General features: G+C 29.6%; 5 protein-coding genes across 14 annotated transcripts in view; 3 read left to right on the plus strand and 2 right to left on the minus strand.

Annotated features, from left to right (window-relative positions):
- The first annotated feature begins 1063 nt into the window (after positions 1 to 1063).
- On the plus strand, positions 1064 to 4687 carry LOC126915289 (ornithine decarboxylase 2-like). 2 transcript variants are annotated; one of them, XM_050719849.1, is made up of 8 exons: positions 1064 to 1353; positions 1818 to 2060; positions 2485 to 2561; positions 2656 to 2828; positions 2931 to 3231; positions 3572 to 3811; positions 4177 to 4385; positions 4466 to 4687. In XM_050719849.1, the coding sequence occupies exons 2-8, from the start codon at positions 1871 to 1873 to the stop codon at positions 4512 to 4514; spliced, it is 1239 nt and encodes a 412-aa protein (XP_050575806.1). In that variant the 5' UTR covers positions 1064 to 1353; positions 1818 to 1870; the 3' UTR covers positions 4515 to 4687. The 2 variants fall into 2 exon arrangements, 1 of the variants encoding a protein (XP_050575806.1); XR_007710088.1 differs by having other exon boundaries at positions 1067 to 1353; positions 4265 to 4385; positions 4466 to 4686.
- A 782-nt stretch (positions 4688 to 5469) lies between these two features.
- LOC126915288 (ornithine decarboxylase 2-like) lies at positions 5470 to 9236 on the plus strand. The gene is made up of 8 exons (XM_050719848.1): positions 5470 to 5764; positions 6265 to 6491; positions 6916 to 6992; positions 7087 to 7259; positions 7362 to 7662; positions 8021 to 8260; positions 8627 to 8835; positions 8915 to 9236. The coding sequence occupies exons 2-8, from the start codon at positions 6302 to 6304 to the stop codon at positions 8961 to 8963; spliced, it is 1239 nt and encodes a 412-aa protein (XP_050575805.1). The 5' UTR covers positions 5470 to 5764; positions 6265 to 6301; the 3' UTR covers positions 8964 to 9236.
- LOC126915286 (dipeptidase 1-like) lies at positions 9032 to 14667 on the minus strand. 3 transcript variants are annotated; one of them, XM_050719841.1, is made up of 11 exons: positions 14505 to 14667; positions 12825 to 12978; positions 12232 to 12394; positions 11172 to 11455; positions 10876 to 10933; positions 10625 to 10801; positions 10455 to 10545; positions 10117 to 10192; positions 9882 to 10029; positions 9680 to 9798; positions 9032 to 9598 (listed from the first exon to the last, which is right to left on the minus strand). In XM_050719841.1, exons 1-11 carry the CDS (start codon positions 14554 to 14556, stop codon positions 9559 to 9561), a joined length of 1362 nt encoding a protein of 453 aa, XP_050575798.1. In that variant the 5' UTR covers positions 14557 to 14667; the 3' UTR covers positions 9032 to 9558. The 3 variants fall into 3 exon arrangements, with proteins under 3 accessions (XP_050575798.1, XP_050575800.1, XP_050575799.1); XM_050719843.1 differs by lacking the exon at positions 14505 to 14667 and adding an exon at positions 13827 to 13974; XM_050719842.1 differs by lacking the exon at positions 14505 to 14667 and adding an exon at positions 13717 to 13896.
- A 497-nt stretch (positions 14668 to 15164) lies between these two features.
- Positions 15165 to 16782, plus strand: LOC126915298 (homologous-pairing protein 2 homolog). Of its 2 annotated transcripts, none has more exons than XM_050719870.1 (3): positions 15165 to 15500; positions 15612 to 15833; positions 15894 to 16782. In XM_050719870.1, the coding sequence occupies exons 2-3, from the start codon at positions 15684 to 15686 to the stop codon at positions 16341 to 16343; spliced, it is 600 nt and encodes a 199-aa protein (XP_050575827.1). In that variant the 5' UTR covers positions 15165 to 15500; positions 15612 to 15683; the 3' UTR covers positions 16344 to 16782. The 2 variants fall into 2 exon arrangements, with proteins under 2 accessions (XP_050575827.1, XP_050575826.1); XM_050719869.1 differs by having other exon boundaries at positions 15167 to 15500; positions 15615 to 15833.
- A 655-nt stretch (positions 16783 to 17437) lies between these two features.
- The window catches only part of LOC126915278 (A disintegrin and metalloproteinase with thrombospondin motifs 16), an 83701-nt gene continuing 82215 nt past the window's right edge, over positions 17438 to 18923 (minus strand). For all 6 annotated transcript variants that reach the window (XM_050719815.1, XM_050719814.1, XM_050719818.1 and 3 more), the window contains one exon: positions 17438 to 18554. In XM_050719815.1, the coding sequence (XP_050575772.1) occupies positions 18418 to 18554 (137 nt within the window). In that variant the 3' untranslated portion in view covers positions 17438 to 18417. The remainder of the gene's footprint in view (positions 18555 to 18923) is intronic.

Here is an 18923-nt window from a genome sequence, read left to right on the forward strand (position 1 = left end):
AAAATCTTTTCTTCGTCTTCTTCTTCTGCGAAAGAAAAATCTATTCTGTCGCATATTTTATCACGATTTACAGTAACGTTTGAATTATGTTTAATAAATCAATTTACAATTACTTTATACTTTCAATGGGTTTGTATGTTTTAAAATAGGGTGAAAGGATTTTTTCTTTTTATTACGCGTCAAGAAGTTTGCATATTATTAATGACATTTATCTTCTATTGTATGGTCCTATCTTATAATTTTATTTTAAAGAAATAATAATATAATGAATTATAAAACATAAAAGATAATAATTTTTATATGAATATATGTTTGTACCATAATCAATTTTTTAAGATTATATAATAGTATATATATATCGATTTTCATTTAGTAGAGGTTTGATTTTTTGTAAGCGAAATATGAAACATAATAAAAAGTGCTTCATTGAAAAATGTTTTGTAGCCACTACACTCACATCCTTGAAAACATAATATTATCATCTTTTTCTTCTTCTCTTTATCAGTTAATTCGTCTACATTTGCTTTCATCATTTCCATTTTGATTATCCGACCAACAATAGTATTTTTTCATAAATATTCAGATATTTTGAATTTAACGAATAACTAGTTAGTCAATGAATGGGGAAAGAAATAAAAAAAAAAAGATATGAAATATATGTTCCAGTTTCGATAAGCAATTACTCATTTTACAATCTTTTCATTAGGATATCATTGTTTTTGTATTATAATTATAATATGTATTATAATGTGTATATAATTTGTATTATATAATGTATATATAATTTGTATTATAATTTGTCAATGTAAGCAACAGTGTTTATTTCTTTTTGTTGGATATCCATTTCTTATTTTTCGCAAGTAAAATATTTCTTAGTACTAATATGCAAAATTTATGTATAAAAAAATGTCTTTAATGTATGTATAATATAATCTTAAGAGATAATGATTTTAATCGTGCAAATAAAAAATATATATACATACGTCTTTTTTCGGATTTTTTTTTTATGAAAATATATACGTCTTATCAGTATGTATATAATAATCTGCTATTTATATAGGGCAACAACGTATGGGACTATCACATCTTGTTTAACGAATCAGTATTGCGCGATTCAATGCTTCTGACAAAGATATAATACTTATTTCATTAATGAAAGAGCTGTAACAATTATACAAAAACGTTGAGAGCATTGTTCATACCAACTATGAAGTGGGCACAATATTAATGAAAAATGATAAAAATGAGATAAAAATAACAAGGTAACAATTTTATTATCGAAAATTTAAAGTTGGCAGAAAGAAGACACGTGTACATCGACAAGCAAAACGAATAGTAGAAACTAAACAACGTGTAAGTATACATAATTTATTACGTTGGTTATCAAATGATATTCCCTTCGTCGTATATATATTAGTAGCTAATAATGATGTTCCCTTATAGTGTGGTTAAATTTATTTCGATTTAAGCAGGTGTCCTACATTCCTACTTAATAACTTACAATTTCTTGTTCAAACGATTTTTCTCAATTTATTTAATTGATTAGTCAAGCTATATATATTGATTTTTATTTGTGGCATTTTTTATTTCACAGTTTTTATTCACAGTATCTTTTGTCCAGAATTTCCACTTTTAGAAACTACAATTTCATTAAGACCTGTATCATCATATAAACCGCATTCAAGTTCTTAAAACCAAAGAAATCTTATCATTGAACAAATTCTGAACAGAATGAAACATATATTTGGAAGGAGATAATCTTCTCCTTATATCTCGGCTTACTTAATCGTATCCAAAGATAATTTCCGTTTTCTTAGAGCGCACAGTAGAAAATCGAGTAATAGTCCAGAGAAAATTGAAATATATTAAGATGTCACACTCGATCTATGACGAAGTGAAAGTATTCGAAGATACGGACGAAAATACAGACATAATCAAAAGTTTTATTAAAACAGAGCATGAATCAACGGAGGAACCGTTCTGTGTTCTTGATGTTGCTGACGTGATGCAGAAACATCAAAATTGGATCGCGAAGATGCCAAGAATTGTCACATATTATGGTAACATAAGAGTTCTCGATCTCGAATCTATTAGTCTGAAATGTTTTATTCCTGTTATTATAGTACATCTGATAATTCAGAAGTATTTAAAAAGATAAGCCATTTTTCTAGAGAACGTTATATTAATGTTATTATCCTACCATTCATACGATATTATTTGTATCACTCAGGCATAAAATTCAGAAATAACACGGACGAAATATTTTATTATTAATTCGTAAAATTCAAATATAACATTATCTGCAAATTATATCACAAAGGATGTAACACATTTTTATTATTAATTAATATTTCTTGTTATTAAAGACAGATAGATTCCTTTCGTTTGAGACAATGAAATTAAAAGTGAAATCAAAATCTAGAAATTATTGTATACAAGAATATGTAACTTATCATTCATTCTCAATATGTTTTGGTATTTTAGCCGTCAAGTGCAACGCCGATCCGTTTCTCCTAAAGATTTTAGCAGTTATGAATGTCAATTTCGATTGTGCATCCCAAGTATATCTTCAATCAATTTTTCTTAAATGATACAATATTATTATAGTTACGTCCACACGCAAAATACGTTACGTTCTGCCATCATTTTCTTTAGCAAGAAATACGAATGGTAATGAAACTAGGAGTGTCTCCAAATAGGATAATCTTTGCGAATCCGGCTAAATGGACCACCCATATTAAATTTGCCAAAATGATGAATGTAGAAAAAATGACCGTCGACAGCGAGATGGAAATCATTAAGATAAGGGACATTTTTCCGGAAGCGAAGTAAGTGTAGCAACAATAAATCAGATTCATATTAATGGAATATACAATATTTTAGAACGGTGTCATTGAAATAATCTTTATTATTTTTTTCATAATCAATAGAGTAATCATTCGTATTCGATGTGACGCCAAAAATGTTCTGGTATCACTTGGAACAAAATTCGGCTGCGATCCGGACGAAGAAGCAGTTCGATTGATACATTTGACAAAAAGCCTTGGTTTAAAATTATGGGGCTTTAGTTTCCATGTTGGCTATCTATGTTCTGAATCAGACGCTTACGTTAGAGGGATCAGAGCGTGTAAGAAACTAATCTCGATTGCTAAAGAAATTGGATGTAAAGACGTTCAATTGATCGATATCGGCGGTGGATTTCCTGGTAACAAAGGATACTCTATCGACGAGGTGAGTTTTTGCTAGATTTCGAATTGAACCGCATAAAAGCCAAACTGAACAACTCCAGTTCTCATATAGTTGTCAATTTCACATCATTCAATACTATGTACGTAGGTTCACAATTAATATTCAAAATTCATAAATTTATTATTATCTGTAAATCCCAAAAAACGGTTTAAGAGGAAATGTTAGTAATTGTCATTTTTCTATGCATTTTAATTTATAGAGTTGATCAGCGTTATGCATCCGTGACTCGATTGAGACTCATACTTTACCTTAATTCGTATTTGTTTCTTTTGTTGAATTGCTGAATTGGTTAAATTTGCATTATCGTTTCGGAAACACTCAGGTTGCAAGACGTATTAACAACGAGATCGAGGACATCGACCCGAGTATCTCGGTCATCAGCGAGCCGGGACAATATTATGCAACATCGGCATATACTTTGGTGTCACTCGTGCACACAAAGAGGGTTGTTCGTCAGGCGGATGCAATGGTTAGAATGTATTATATGAATTGTGGAGTGTACAATGGTTTTATAGAGGAAATGTTGAACTTAAAAGAGAGACTACCGATACCGGTGCATAAGGTAGAATTATTAATATTCCATATAATATAGAATACAGAATTGGGATCTAAATATCTTCTAACTTAAGTCCTTATTCAAATGATTCGGTTGATTCATGTCAAGAACTTATAGATATTATAATCTGAAAAATTCTTACGATCATATGTAAAGAGACAATTTATTTCAAGTTGTGCCGAAATCGACAAATTGTTTTGTTTACGCTGTGAACTTATTATTAAAGCTATATTTTGTTATATTTAATCTAAATAACAGCTGGCATTAGCAGCTTCTAATATTAGGGATAACAGCTGGGTACAATTGGGCACAGGGATGAACTCTATGCCCTATGTCCTATCGACTTCCGTATTTTATGTAATATATTTTAGCCAGCGAGCGATGCGAAATTCCTTTCATACGTTTGGGGTCCGACCTGTGACTCTATGGATTGTATCTTGAAAAATGTAATGTTGCCAGAATTTCATCAAGGTGATTGGTTAGCCTGGATGGATATTGGATCCTATAGCATATGTCTCAGTTCTCCATTCAATGGTTTTTCACCGCCTAAAGTACATCCGTATGCTAGAGAAAGCCAATGGTTCGTATAAACGTGTGGAGTAAGTTACAGTAATAAATGTAAAAAGGAATTTGAAATACTCTGGATTCTTTTTTTTCTAGGAAAAAGTTTATTGATTACACAAAGAGAATGCAAAAATCGCAAGAATAATGGAGGCAGGAATAAACTAATAAAAACCAGTTGATGTGGACATTGTTAGATATTGCTTCGAACTTGACTTTATTTATAAAATTATGCAGTGAATTATGTATGGAATTGCAAATATTTTGATGATCTTATTTGATTGTAAATATAATAATATATTAGACTCCAGAATTCTAAGTGTGCAAATAAAATATTTCCCAGTCTTGTATAATATGAAAAAGTTACGTATGTAAATATAATTAATTCTTAAGAGACAACGATTTTATTCGTGTATATAAAAAATGTATGGGTGCATACTTTTTTTGTATGAAAATACGCAGGTTGAGTTACATAAGAGTTCACCTGAAAGATTTTCATTAATCTTAATTATATCGATAAATGTTTGAAATAAAATTTGATTGTCTTCAGGATTATATGTCATTAGTGTCCACGTATATGGGTAAATTTTAGGTCAACATTGCCTTTTTCGATAGAGTCATGTATTTTTTAAGACATTAATTCATGCAGCTGCAGATTCTCTATAACAAAATTATTACGCCACTTATGCAGCTATTAGTTTAGTCGATATTTTGGCTTTTATTTTGTAAGATTTATCGCATGAAAAACGAGAAAAACAAATATAAAAGTAGTGACTTCCGTTTTTCTTGTCTTTCATACGATAAGTTTCACAGAATAAAAGTTAAAATATCTACTAAGTTAAATGGTTTTCGATATAAGTAGGCTAATTATTTACTAGTTTTACGCATATAGAATATAATACCCATATTTAAAAAAAAGCTCATACATGAGAAAACGTTTTCTCTGTAGCTATTTAACTTTTATCTGAAATGTTCTGTGGAATAATTAACAGTATCGAAAATACATCGTCTTCAACTTTAAGGTGACACATTTTGTATGCGTTTTATCAGTATATAGTTATATAATAATTTCCTACTTATATCAGGTAACGTAGTATGAACAAGCAGTATGAAATTATCATACTTTGTTTAAGGACTCAATATTGAATGGTTCAATACTGCTGAGAAAAATGAGATATATATTCGAATTGTTGAGAAAATAGTTGTTACAATTATACGTTATTGAAGCAACGTTAAACGCATACATAAAACAAACTATACAAAAGACATATATATCAGAAATATATCAGAAATTAAATATAAATATAGATATAAATATAAATATAAATATAAATATAAATATAAATATAAAATATATAAAGTGGGTACAGTATTAATAAAAAATTAAAGAATAAAAAGGTAACAGCTATATTGTTATAAATTTAAAGTTGATAAGAAGAAGATACGTATACCTTGTTAAACAGAAACAGTAGTCAAAACTAAATAACGTGCAAGGATATATAACTTATTACGTCAGCTATCAAATAATATCATCTTCATTGTATATACCTATATAAATTAGTAGCTAACAGTGAGGTTCCCTCATAGTTTTCCCTCATAGTTGATCAGTTAAGCTAAGTAATTGATCAATTAAGCTAATTCTAATCTTTCAGATATTAATTTTTATTTGTGATACCATTCATTTCACAGTTCTTATTTGTAGTAATTCCTCTTCAAAATTGTTACTACCAATAATTGCACTTTTTTCGTTTTACATCATCATACAAATGGTATTCAAGTCCTTAAAGTCAAAGGAAAATTATTGAACAAATTGTGAACCAAATCAAATATATATCCGGAAGGAGATAATTTTATCGTTATGTCGTAACTTAATGTAAAGGAAATTTCCGTTTTTCCAGAGTACACAACATCCAGGGAAAATTCGAATCTATTAAGATGTCATACTTGATTTATGATGAAGTGAAAGTATTTGAAGATACGGACGAAAATACAGACATAATCAAAAATTTTATTAAAACAGAGCATGAATCAACGGAAGAACCGTTCTGTGTTCTTGATGTTGCTGACGTGATGCAGAAACATCAAAATTGGATCGCGAAGATGCCAAGAATTGTCCCATACTATGGTAACATAAGAGTTCTCGATCTCGAATCTATTAGTCTGAAATGTTTTATTCCTGTTATTATAGTACATCTGATAATTCAGAAGTATTTAAAAAGATAAGCCATTTTTCTAGAGAACGTTATATTAATGTTATTATCCTACCATTCATACGATATTATTTGTATCACTCAGGCATAAAATTCAGAAATAACACGGACGAAATATTTTATTATTAATTCGTAAACTTCAAATATAACATTATCTGCAAATTATATCACAAAGGATGTAACACATTTTTATTATTAATTAATATTTCTTGTTATTAAAGACAGATAGATTCCTTTCGTTTGAGACAATGAAATTAAAAGTGAAATCAAAATCTAGAAATTATTGTATACAAGAATATGTAACTTATCATTCATTCTCAATATGTTTTGGTATTTTAGCCGTCAAGTGCAACGCCGATCCGTTTCTCCTAAAGATTTTAGCAGTTATGAATGTCAATTTCGATTGTGCATCCCAAGTATATTTTCAATCAATTTTTCTTAAATGATACAATATTATTATAGTTACGTCTACACGCAAAATACGTTACGTTCTGCCATCATTTTCTTTAGCAAGAAATACGAATGGTAATGAAACTAGGAGTGTCTCCAAATAGGATAATCTTTGCGAATCCGACTAAATGGACCACCCATATTAAATTTGCCAAAATGATGAATGTAGAAAAAATGACCGTCGACAGCGAGATGGAAATCATTAAGATAAAGGACATTTTTCCGGAAGCGAAGTAAGTGTAGCTACGATAAATCAGATTCACTTTAATGAAATATACAATATTTTAGAACGGTGTCATTGAAATAATCTTTATTATTTTTTGCACAATCAATAGAGTAATCATTCGTATTCGATGTGACGCTAAAAATGTTCTGGTATCACTTGGAACAAAATTCGGTTGCGATCCGGACGAAGAAGCAGTTCGATTGATACATTTGACAAAAAGTTTTGGTTTAAAATTATGGGGCTTTAGTTTCCATGTCGGCAGTCTATGTTCTGAATCAGACGCTTACGTTAAAGGGATCAGAACGTGTAAGAAACTAATCTCGATTGCTAAAGAAATTGGATGTAAAGACGTTCGATTGATCGATATCGGCGGTGGATTTCCTGGTAACAAAGGATACTCTATCGACGAGGTGAGTTTTTGCTAGATTTCGAATTGAACCGCATAAAAGCCAAACTGAACAACTCCAGTTCTCATAAAGTTGTCAATTTCACATTATTCAATACTATCTACGTAGGTTCACAATTGGTATTCAAATTTCAAAAAGGTAATTTATTTTCATAAATTTATTATTATTTGCAAATTCCAAGAAACGGTTTAAAAGAAAATGTTAGTAATTGTCATTCATCTATACATTTTAATTCATAGAGATGATCAGCGTAATTCATGCGTGACTCGATTGAGATTCATATTACACCTTAATTCGTATTTGTTTCTTTTGCTGAATTGCTGAATTGTTAAATTTGCATTATCATTTTGCAAACACTCAGGTTGCAAGATGTATTAACAACGAGATCGAGGACATCGACCCGAGTATCTCGATCATCAGCGAGCCGGGACAATATTATGCAACATCGGCATATGCTTTGGTGTCACTCGTGCACACAAAGAAGGTTGTTCGTCAGGCGGATGGAATGGTTAGAATGTATTATATGAATTGTGGAGTGTACAACGGTTTTATAGAGGAAATGTTGAACCTACAAGAGAGACTGCCAATACCGGTCCATAAGGTAGAATTATTAATATTCCATATAATATAGAATACAGAATTGGGATCTAAATATCTTCTAACTTAAGTCCTTATTCAAATGATTCGGTTGATTCATGTCAAGAACTTATAGTTATTATAATCTGAAAAATTCTTACGATCATATGTAAAGAGACAATTTATTTCAAGTTGTGCCGAAATCGACAAATTGTTTTGTTTAAGCTGTGAGCTTATTATTAAAGGCATATTTAGCTATATTTAGTCTAAATAATCGCTATCATTAGCATCTTCTAACATTAAAGATAATCAGTTGGATAAAATTGGGCATAGGCATGAACTCTAAGCCCCATGCCCTATTAACTTCTGTATTTTATGTCATACGTTTTAGCTCGCGAACGATGCGAAATTCCTTTCATACGTTTGGGGTCCTACCTTAGACTCTATGGATTGTATCTTGAAAAATGTAATGCTGCCAGAATTTCACCAAGGTGATTGGCTAGCCTGGATGGATATTGGATCCTATAGCATATGTCTCAGTACTTCATTCAATGGTTTTGCACCGCCTAAAGTACATCCGTATGCTAGAGAAAGCCAATGGTTCGTATAAAGGTGTGGAGTAAGTTACAGTAATAAATGTAAAAGGGAATTTGAAATATTCTAGATTGTTTTTTTCTAGGAAAAAGTTTATTGATTACACAAAGAGAATGCAAAAATCGCAGGAATAACGGAGTGGAAAATAGACTAATAAAGACCAGTCAATAACGATATGGCTAGATATTATTTCGAACTTAAATTTGCTTATAAAATTATTTATTGAATTACAATACTTATATGATGTATTTGTTTTGTTATAAATATCGTAATATATTACATTCTTCAATTTTAAATGTATGAAAAAAAAAGTATTTTGTTGGAATCATAACGTACTATCTTAATTATGTACATTAATTAATGTGACTAATGTATGCGCGTACAGAATTATATTTATAGCAATGGATTCTTGTTTATCATTTGTTAGACATTGAAAACATGTATTTTAATATAAAATTTATTTATCGTATTACTGTAGAATAAAATTGCATAAATAATTATATTATAAACTCCTATTGACAGAGATTTAGTCATTGATAAATACTTTTACTAAAAAATGAATGAATGGATTACGACAAATATGTTTTCCATTAGTTAAACGTAATAACTTTTCGTTATTTTACATTTTTATTGCTTACAGATTGATCTTACGTATTATTATCCTATGGAAATAAATCTTTTCTTCGTAAAATGTTGTGCCATGTCTTTATGCTTTAAATAAATGCCATATTATTGTCGTGATTTATTATGGTTTATAAAATCAATCCACCTATATAAATAAGAGTTTATGTAAATAAATGAAGCATAAAGATTAAACAAAGGAAAGTATTTTTTAAATGAATGCACTTACTCTTTTGCAGTGTTACATAAGCCTGGTTGAAGTTTGCTCGTTGTTTCAGCTTCGTAAATGTCTTGTTGATCTATGATATCTTGTCGTGGATGTTCTGATTTTGCCAATGAGTCTCTTACCTTTGGAAACACAAAAATAATTATATTTTTAACGATTCTTTAATTATTGCCAGATATCGCTTTGATTATATTCTTTAACGTACTTTTTCCGCGGCTTGTAGTACACGGATCAAATTTCTGCCTGCTAATTTTTCAAGTTCCTCTCTGGTCCATTTTGGATTCACATCACTTTCGTAAATGCGATCGAATAAGTCTGGATATTTAGAAACATCTTCCAAACCTTCTGGCATTCTGAAATACGTTATTCATACTCCTGTGAATCCTGCTTATCTTTATAACATTAAACTTTGCGATTTGTAGTATTGACGTAATACTTACGATCCTACACCATCGTAGTCCGCTCCAATACCAACATGATCAGCTCCGATAAGATTACGAATGTAATTAATGTGATCTACAAAACGGCAAATAGATAATTATTTAAGATAAGGACAGTAATTTGTTAAGCGAATTCAGGATACCTGTCTTGAAACATTCATTCAATTTTGTTAAGTGAAACGAGTCGAGTGAATAGGAAACGCGTTTAATACGATGTGCAATTATGATAAACTTTATATAGAAATGTAATCGAAATTATCTTGTGAACGAAATTAAATAATATTTCTGAAATTAAATATTACATTAAACATAAGATTGAAGTTTTTCAAATGTCATACCTACAACGTCTTGGATAGTTGCGTTCCTCGAACAATTGCAATTTACAAAATTTGAATAGAAGTTCACCATTACGATGCCATTGTTTTCTTTCTGAAAATGCATGCAAAATTATATTTTATTGTTGCACAATTTCATGAAGCATTTAGGATGACAATGAAGATCTACTTACAACCATGTGGAGGACATCGTCAGGCACGTTACGGTAGTTACGGCAAACGCTAAAGGCAGATGAATGGGAGAACATAATAGGAGCTTTCGTTATTGAAAGTGTTTTTCTCATAACGTTATGAGACACATGCGCTAAATCGACCAACATTCCCAATCGATTCATTTCGTAGACGATAGCCTATAATTGAAATATAAAATTCATACAGTTTTAAAATAGGCATAAGAAGAAGAAATTTAAAAAATTTGACGTACTTCACCGAATTTCGTAAGGTTGTGGACAGACGTATCGTCCACCACCGATGCATCAGCCCTTTGTTAAAAAAAACACGTTTATTAATTTTTTTGAAGTAATTATCTTTTTTTATAGATAAAATCCTATTTTAATTTTATGACAAGATTATTTATCCATTATCGCAAAATAAATGTCTGCTAAGAAATATTTTATTTCTTCAATAGAGAATTTTACTTTTATGAATTGGATTTTCTAGTCAATATTAAAGTTCGATGACATATTGAAACTTTTTGGATCGATTAAAAATGTAATATACCATGGAGTGTTGCACATATGAGTCAGCGTCATGTAACGCACACCGAGTTCGTAGTAGAGCCGAAGAACAGCCAAACTAGAATCAATAGAGTGACCACCTTCGACACCGATCAAGGAAGCAATTTTTCCATCATTCCATGCTTGTTCGATATGCTTAGCTTCTGTTGCGAACTGCAAGTAGTTTGGATATCTAGCGACTAATCTTTTGATAACATCGATTTGTCTCATTGTCAGTGGCACTGCATCCTTAAATTGCGATGAGCAATCAACATACGCTGCCCAGAACTAAAATTTATTTATACTCTCATTATTATTACTATACAAACGAACAAAATTTAGGGATTAGAATTACACATTAATAAAATTTTTTAACCTCATAATTTGCGTTACAACCATAATATAAAATATCGATCGCTTTGGCATTAATACCGGAGACGATGAGAAGTATATAAACTAGTGATAATACAATCTATAGTATGATGTATTAGTATTTCTCATACATACTATAGTCTAGCAGTTCTTTTTTATTTTAGCTTAGTATGAATTTTATATCTAATTGTATTTTAGATATTAAGTGGGAGGCACTATTTATGTGCCATATGGCGAATAACTATAAATATGTATCATATAATGGAAAATTATTGCGTGAATCATGTAGACACGAATCGATTATCGCATTTATATAGTTTCTGATAAGTATAACTCAACGAAATGTTAACTATTAATATTTACAGTTATATTATCAATTAATTTTCAAATATCATATATCAAACGTTATATATTAATTATAAATGAGTAAAAATAAGTTTGAAAGAGAAAAGAGAGATCAACAAAATTTATGTCCGTAGAAACTACGCACAAAACGAAATTCATGCATTATCACATGCCAGTCCAATATTGCAGAAAAACCTATTTCGACATAAGGCCTAAAATGATAAGAGGCTTTGCGTTAATTAACAACGAACGAAAATCCATCAGTCAATTAATTTATTTCAAGATATATGATAGAACGAAGATTCGAGTGATAATCTGTCTTTTGTATTTGCAGTGTTTTCACTCACTTGTGCACCTATTTTCCCTTTTTTCAATCGGACAAGATCAGTATAACATGATTTGCATACGTCTTTACCCCATAATTCATCGTCGGTCAGGTTTTGTGTGAAGTTGAAATTGTCTAAGTTGTTGCTCAATAATTTGTACAAGTTGTGAGGCAAATCATTGTGACTGAAATAAAGAATTAAAAATTACATTAGATTTATACAAAATAAAATACAAAAAAAGATCTGTCTCAGTAAAGATTAGTAAATATTAATCTTTATTTTCAATTAAATACAATAATTTGTTGTTATATTTCAAGCCTTGTATAATCATCATTTATTAATTAATACTTCAACTTATCTATATACTAATTCACTATGGTAACAATCAATCAGCCTGTAACTGATTAATAATAGAAATTTATTTATCGATAGTAGTCTTTCGCTAGCGATGTTCTCTAATTATTACAGTAAATTATAGATCCAAATTATAGATAACATTTATTAAAGCGTGTATATACAGTTTTTTTTAAATAAAATCTCTTATATTTTAAAAATTTTTCATTACCGCATATTTTGAGTTTTCTATTAACATGATAATATTTCAGATCACTTACCCATCAATAAGTGGTGCTGACGTAAGAGCGTCGCTTCCTTTGAAACTGTTAATGCTTAATCCCACGCTTAGGCCAATTAGGAACAGTAATACTGACGAGCTCACCGCAACACTCACGTAAATCATCTTCTTCGTGCAGTACTTGGCTAAGCAGTCTGGAAAAGATTAAACAATGGTTACTTCGCGGATACTGACACGGACTCTTGTATGTTGATGACTTTATATGTTACAGAGCACACGATAATTCTCTGTTTGAATACGTCAATGATTGATTAAAAGCAATTATACGTATCGAACTACTTGTAGTTCAGGATGACTTTTGATATATTTACTTAGACGCAAATTAAATTCTTTCAAATCAGATAAGATAAATCAGACGGGAAGTAATCAGATGTAAAACAATTTACACATAGTGTTCGATAACTTTCAGATTACATGAAATTCAATATTTAATTTCGTGATATAATTAAATACACATGTTGTATGATAATTTTAATCAGGGATGCTAAATCAAAAAGTTCATCGAATCGTAGAGAGGATTTTTATAATTGGATATGACAAATAAGCCGCATTACCCTCATTAATATCAAGTAATAAATTTGTAAATATTAATAAAAAATGATATTTATTTATTAATTTCGATATCTTATTGAAGTGGAAAATGTAAAGCAAAATGTTTACACATTTAGTGATCTCTATTACTGGATTAAATTAAAAAGATATTTATACCTAAATATGATTGATAATTTTTTACGTAATTCTTTGTTATAAACTTCACATGAAGGAAGAAACGAAAAAAGTAAGGATGCCGAGGTTGTTAGTTTGTATTTGATAACAATACCATGATAGTTTGATAACAATGATGTAATACGTTTCTTTTTAATGTTACATACATGTTTCAGGAAGGAGTATTTTATACCGAGTTTAGGAATCATAGTGCTAATAGTGCATATACATGTATATTTACATAGTAATATTTATAAAATTCTATCAAATTACGCACAGGTTGTTTCCTTCACTAAACTGGCCAAACTAGTTTTATTGTACTCTCAATGAGCTCTCGTAAGCAACTGACTCGCTGAGAACCCTTTCAAATCGAATCTTTACACGCACAGTAAATGCAGAGGTCACTGGAAACCTAAGATGTATCTCTTTGATTTGATTGGGTTAACCATGGACCTTTTAATTTCTTGGAGTTAAGAAATTGAAATTTAAAGAATTCTCAAATTAGAAATAATTATATCATATAAATTTTTAACGTAAATTATAATTAAAGTTTTAAATTAATAAATTACTTACTTCTTTAAATTACTCCAGTCATTAGAATACTTTTAAATAGTTTAATGTTATTTATGTAGCGTTTATCAAATTTAAAAAGACAGTAATTAATATACATCTTTAGGAAGCTGCATTATTAAAATTTATTAAGGCAATATAATGTATATAGCACACGTGTACATATATAGCAGGTTGCTTTATTACATAATGGAATGATATAATGTAATATAATAAACGTGTAATATATAGACATGTAATTTATTAGCAAATAAGATTAATTGTAGGAAGGATGTAATTACACGAAAATTTTTGAGTTCATTAACGTTTACAGTAGCGTAATGGAGAGTTAGCATATGTGAGCAATGGCAAACGATCCAATGCGTCTGTACAATGATTAATTCACCCATAGCAGATGTAGAGTAGAACGTTTCTTCGGTGACACTATTCACTCCCATCTTCCGGAGATAACTCCTTCAGCTACGTCTTTAACGTGCAATTTCTGTTCACGCTACGCTATCTGCATATATAAGCCAACATAATAGAGTCCAATAGGTTACTCTTTTATACATTCCAGATTTTGCTTCAAAATATTTATTCATATTCCTGTTTGGATTCAAAGTTCGTATGTTGCTTTCTGTTTACTAAAGTATGTCAAGTGTCGTAAATATATTACATACTATAGCAAAAAGATGGTAATGTTTCAGTTTTATGACTCTATAAAGGTATCAAGAGTAATAAACGCTGCATTGGTTGAGATAATAAGTACAGTATACTGCGTAACGTATTACGTGTGTTATATCACAGTAGCATCTGGTTTAATTTGCTAGTTACATTTATAAAAATGTAAAAATAATTGAAGATAATAAATAATTTTTTCGTCATTCGATCAATTATTATAACATTAAACGAATTGACGAGTTGAATTTTAAATACTTGGATCAGTCAGTACTATTTTATTGTTGCCATATGCAATGTATGATATAGAACTTGCAAAATAGTATAATTTATTGTTTTTTTCATAAGAAGAACAAATAGTTTTGGGACTATTTTTTAATTTCTATAAACATCATGCTATTTATGTACTTGATATTTTATGTAATATTGATATGGATTGAATTGCAGTAATTAAATTTCCCGCACTTTCAATCACTGACTAGAAACACTGAAGGAAGTCACGTGATTTATAGATTTAGTAAAAACGCTTGTTGCGTGGATATGTTCAAAGTAATATTAGTGAAGCACAAAAAATAAGAATAAAAATAGTTAATAATTTTATGCTTTCTAAGTAACAAAAATATTAATTATTAATCTAAACGCGAGTAAACATTTTTGATAACGCTTGAATCTAAAGTACTAATTATTAATTAATGTTATAAGCGTGTTCATTTTTTTAATACAGGTAAAAATAATATACGACAAAATTAATTTTCATAATGAATGCAGTTGATAATGTGTTTTCACTTCAAATTAAATACCATAGTTAGTATCCTATTTAATAAAACTTTTTAAGTAGGTATCAAATAACCTGTGAAAGTAGTTTAAATGTAATACACAAGGAAAGGAATAAACTAAATTGATAACAATGACGGACACTGTATATAAATATATGAAAACACAAAACAGACCTTATAGTATTAATGATTTAGTTTCAAATCTTCATAATGAATATGGTAAAACAGCTGTACAAAAGGCTATAGATAAATTGGTTGCTGAAGGAAAGATATTTGAAAAAGTAAGATATTCATTATTAATATAAAAGTACATTAATTTAACCAAAAGATTTTTGCATCAGGTTTATGGAAAACAGAAGATTTATTGTGCAGTGCAGGATACATCTCACAATATGGATGAATTAATGAGGATGAACAGAGAATTACAAAGTCATGCTAATGAAGTTGAAAGCAAGTATCGAGAGCTTCAAGAAGAAATTAAAGTACAGGAGGCTTTATTGTTATCTATAAAGTCTTCCATTACAATCGAAGAAGCAAAGAAAGAGAAAGTTAAACTTAAAGAAAGAATTGAAGTATTGACAAATAAATTGGATGGACTAATGGAAGCAAGTGGTACTGAAGATTTAACTGAAACCAAAAGAAAAACAGAGGAAGCCCTAAATGAATATTCACGTGAATATTCAAAACGGAAACGTCTATGTACTGATATTTTAGATTGTATATTGGATAACTATCCTAGTAGTAAAACAGAGTTATATGAGGAAATAGGAATAGATTTCAAAATTGTTTAATGACACGTGTATTATAAATTTTTCAATGTAATAAAATATAAATTGTACTTAACGTTATTAATTTTATTTTATTTGTATGTGAGATATATGTTTGTATATGTATTTGTATATATATTTGTATATGTATTTGTATATGTAATAATTTAGATTAATTTATATTTTAAGCTATTTTCTAGTAACTGATAATTATTGTCATAAGTCACTTTTTGTGTAATTTATAGATTTATTTATTATAATACTTTATAAATGATAAAATTATTTATTTATAATTATAGATGGTAATGTACATCTCTATAACTTACCGTAGTATATGGATTTTAATGCTTTCGTATTGTACTCTATGTGTGTTCTATTCATACACATTGTCACTTGACAAAAATTATTATTCTACTTCATTTATATTACTTTAATAAATATATTATTATTTAATATTCAAGTACTTCAATCTCTATTTTTTATGCAGAATATTTTTCCTCCGTTATTTCTGTTTCTCTCAGCACATATCATTCATCAAGATATAGTTATTGTAAGGGAAATAGAATATTTTATATAAAACATAATGGTGCATATAATTGTTATATGCACCAGAGACCTGCATTACATACTCCACCATAGGATTGTTTACATCAATCATTAAGAGACATTAATTTTTCTGTCAACAACTGTCTTATCACCATGGCATTTGATGATTCGTTATAAAGATATATTTAGCTGTATCTTTGTTAAAATAAGTTATGCGAATTGATACATGAATTTCAATTAAATTAGAAAGAAGATTCATATGGAGTGTATGTTCGAAATTCCTATTTGCAAGAATAAGATTTGCGATATGCTAATAATAATTAATAGTTAATTATTAGAGACATATCAGCTCATCTAGCACCTGGGGTATATAGTAATTAATGTGACCAATGGAAATATTACAAAATCGACTTATATGTAAATGTAGTTAAGAGATAATAAAATTAGTTGTTAAGGGATAATAGATTGTTACATGATAGTAGGTAGTTAAATACAATAAAGTGGTATATGTTTCTTTAGAGAAGCTTTGTAATAAAAAGAATATTAATAATATAATAAAGGAATGAGAAAACTATAGTTGATCATTTTATTAAATTGACATTATACAAAAAAAAAAGACGAGAAAATTTTCTAAAATTTGTCTTTCAAATATGTACATTTGTATCACAATATATTATATCCAATTAATGAATACTGTCTACAAATATTAAATTATCTTTTCCCAATTATCAACACTTAAACATAATAATATAAAATATAAGTAGTTGAAACATATCTATACTATCAGAGACAGTCCAAAAATAATTTCAGTATTCTTTTAAGGAAATTGTCTCAGTTTAGCGATTTAATTTGTATAAAAGATTCACAAAAATAAACTAGCAAAAAGGGAACGCACGGTTCCATCGTATAATCACCATTTATTTGCCTTGCACTATAATTTTCATTATTTTAGGGGAAGCTCGTTTTTTGGCGTGCACTTGCGCGTTCGTACTAATACGCATGTATTTCTATCGTAACACAAAAGTCTCCCGCGCGATGCATCGAATAAATATACGATCGAATCTATCAGATACATTGATCGAACATTTTTGTTCGTATTCGACATATTTATAACTTCACACCTGTTGTCTGTACAAAGCTCCTGCGGTACTATCGTAAACAATTATTGCATCAGAAAAGAAGAAAGAAAGAAGATAAGAAAAAGAGAATAGAAAGTAGAAAAGACGAAATTATACTCTGGGTAACACAGTGAGATTATGTAACTACTTAATACATTGAATTACACATTCGTTTTTCATGTGGTTTCGACCGGGAGCACATTTAAGAACTTGGTGAGATGTCCGTCTTTTAAAGATAATGCTGACCGAACGACATCGTAGATCACATGATTCGTCTAAGTCCCAATCTCCCAATGGAGAATATGGTCTGCTCGATGAGCTGAACGCGTGCTGAGTGCGCGCTGAGTGTTCGATGTCGGATCTGTGGTGGTCTCTGGATGCGTAGCCACGTGAACTCCTTAGCGAACAGGAAGAACTACGTTCAAAGTTGCACATCAAGCGGCGCAGATCGTCTTTAGGGACGCGCAGCAGCGGCTTTTCACAGATTGCAAATGGCACAGCCATGTCCTCAGCCTGTCAATCAGCTCCGCGCAATCTGACCCCACGTCCGTGCACTCATCGTCCTCTGGTTCTAAAAAGAAATATAATCATTAATATAAAAAATTCGGTATTCACACTGGGATGTAATGTTTGAATTTAATGTGTAGGTGGTTTTACAGAAAAAAAATTCAAATTAACACGCTACTCGGAATTAGTAGTGTACTACTAACCAACGAGTAATATTTTTCTGTAAGAATGACTTCCAGGAGTTAATATTTTAAACTAATATTTTCATGTGGAAGTTTTTATGGTATTAAAGGAAATATTTTTAGAATTCAAATACGTGTGTATTTGTTATATTTGTTTAAAAAATGTTAAGAATAGCTGTCAGGAGTTTCAAGAATTTATGCACACCGTTAGTAAAGTAAGACACAAAACTCATTACTTAATAAAACTTGTA

This window comes from Bombus affinis, chromosome 4 (assembly GCF_024516045.1).
Source record: "Bombus affinis isolate iyBomAffi1 chromosome 4, iyBomAffi1.2, whole genome shotgun sequence".
Lineage (NCBI taxonomy): Eukaryota > Metazoa > Arthropoda > Insecta > Hymenoptera > Apidae > Bombus > Bombus affinis.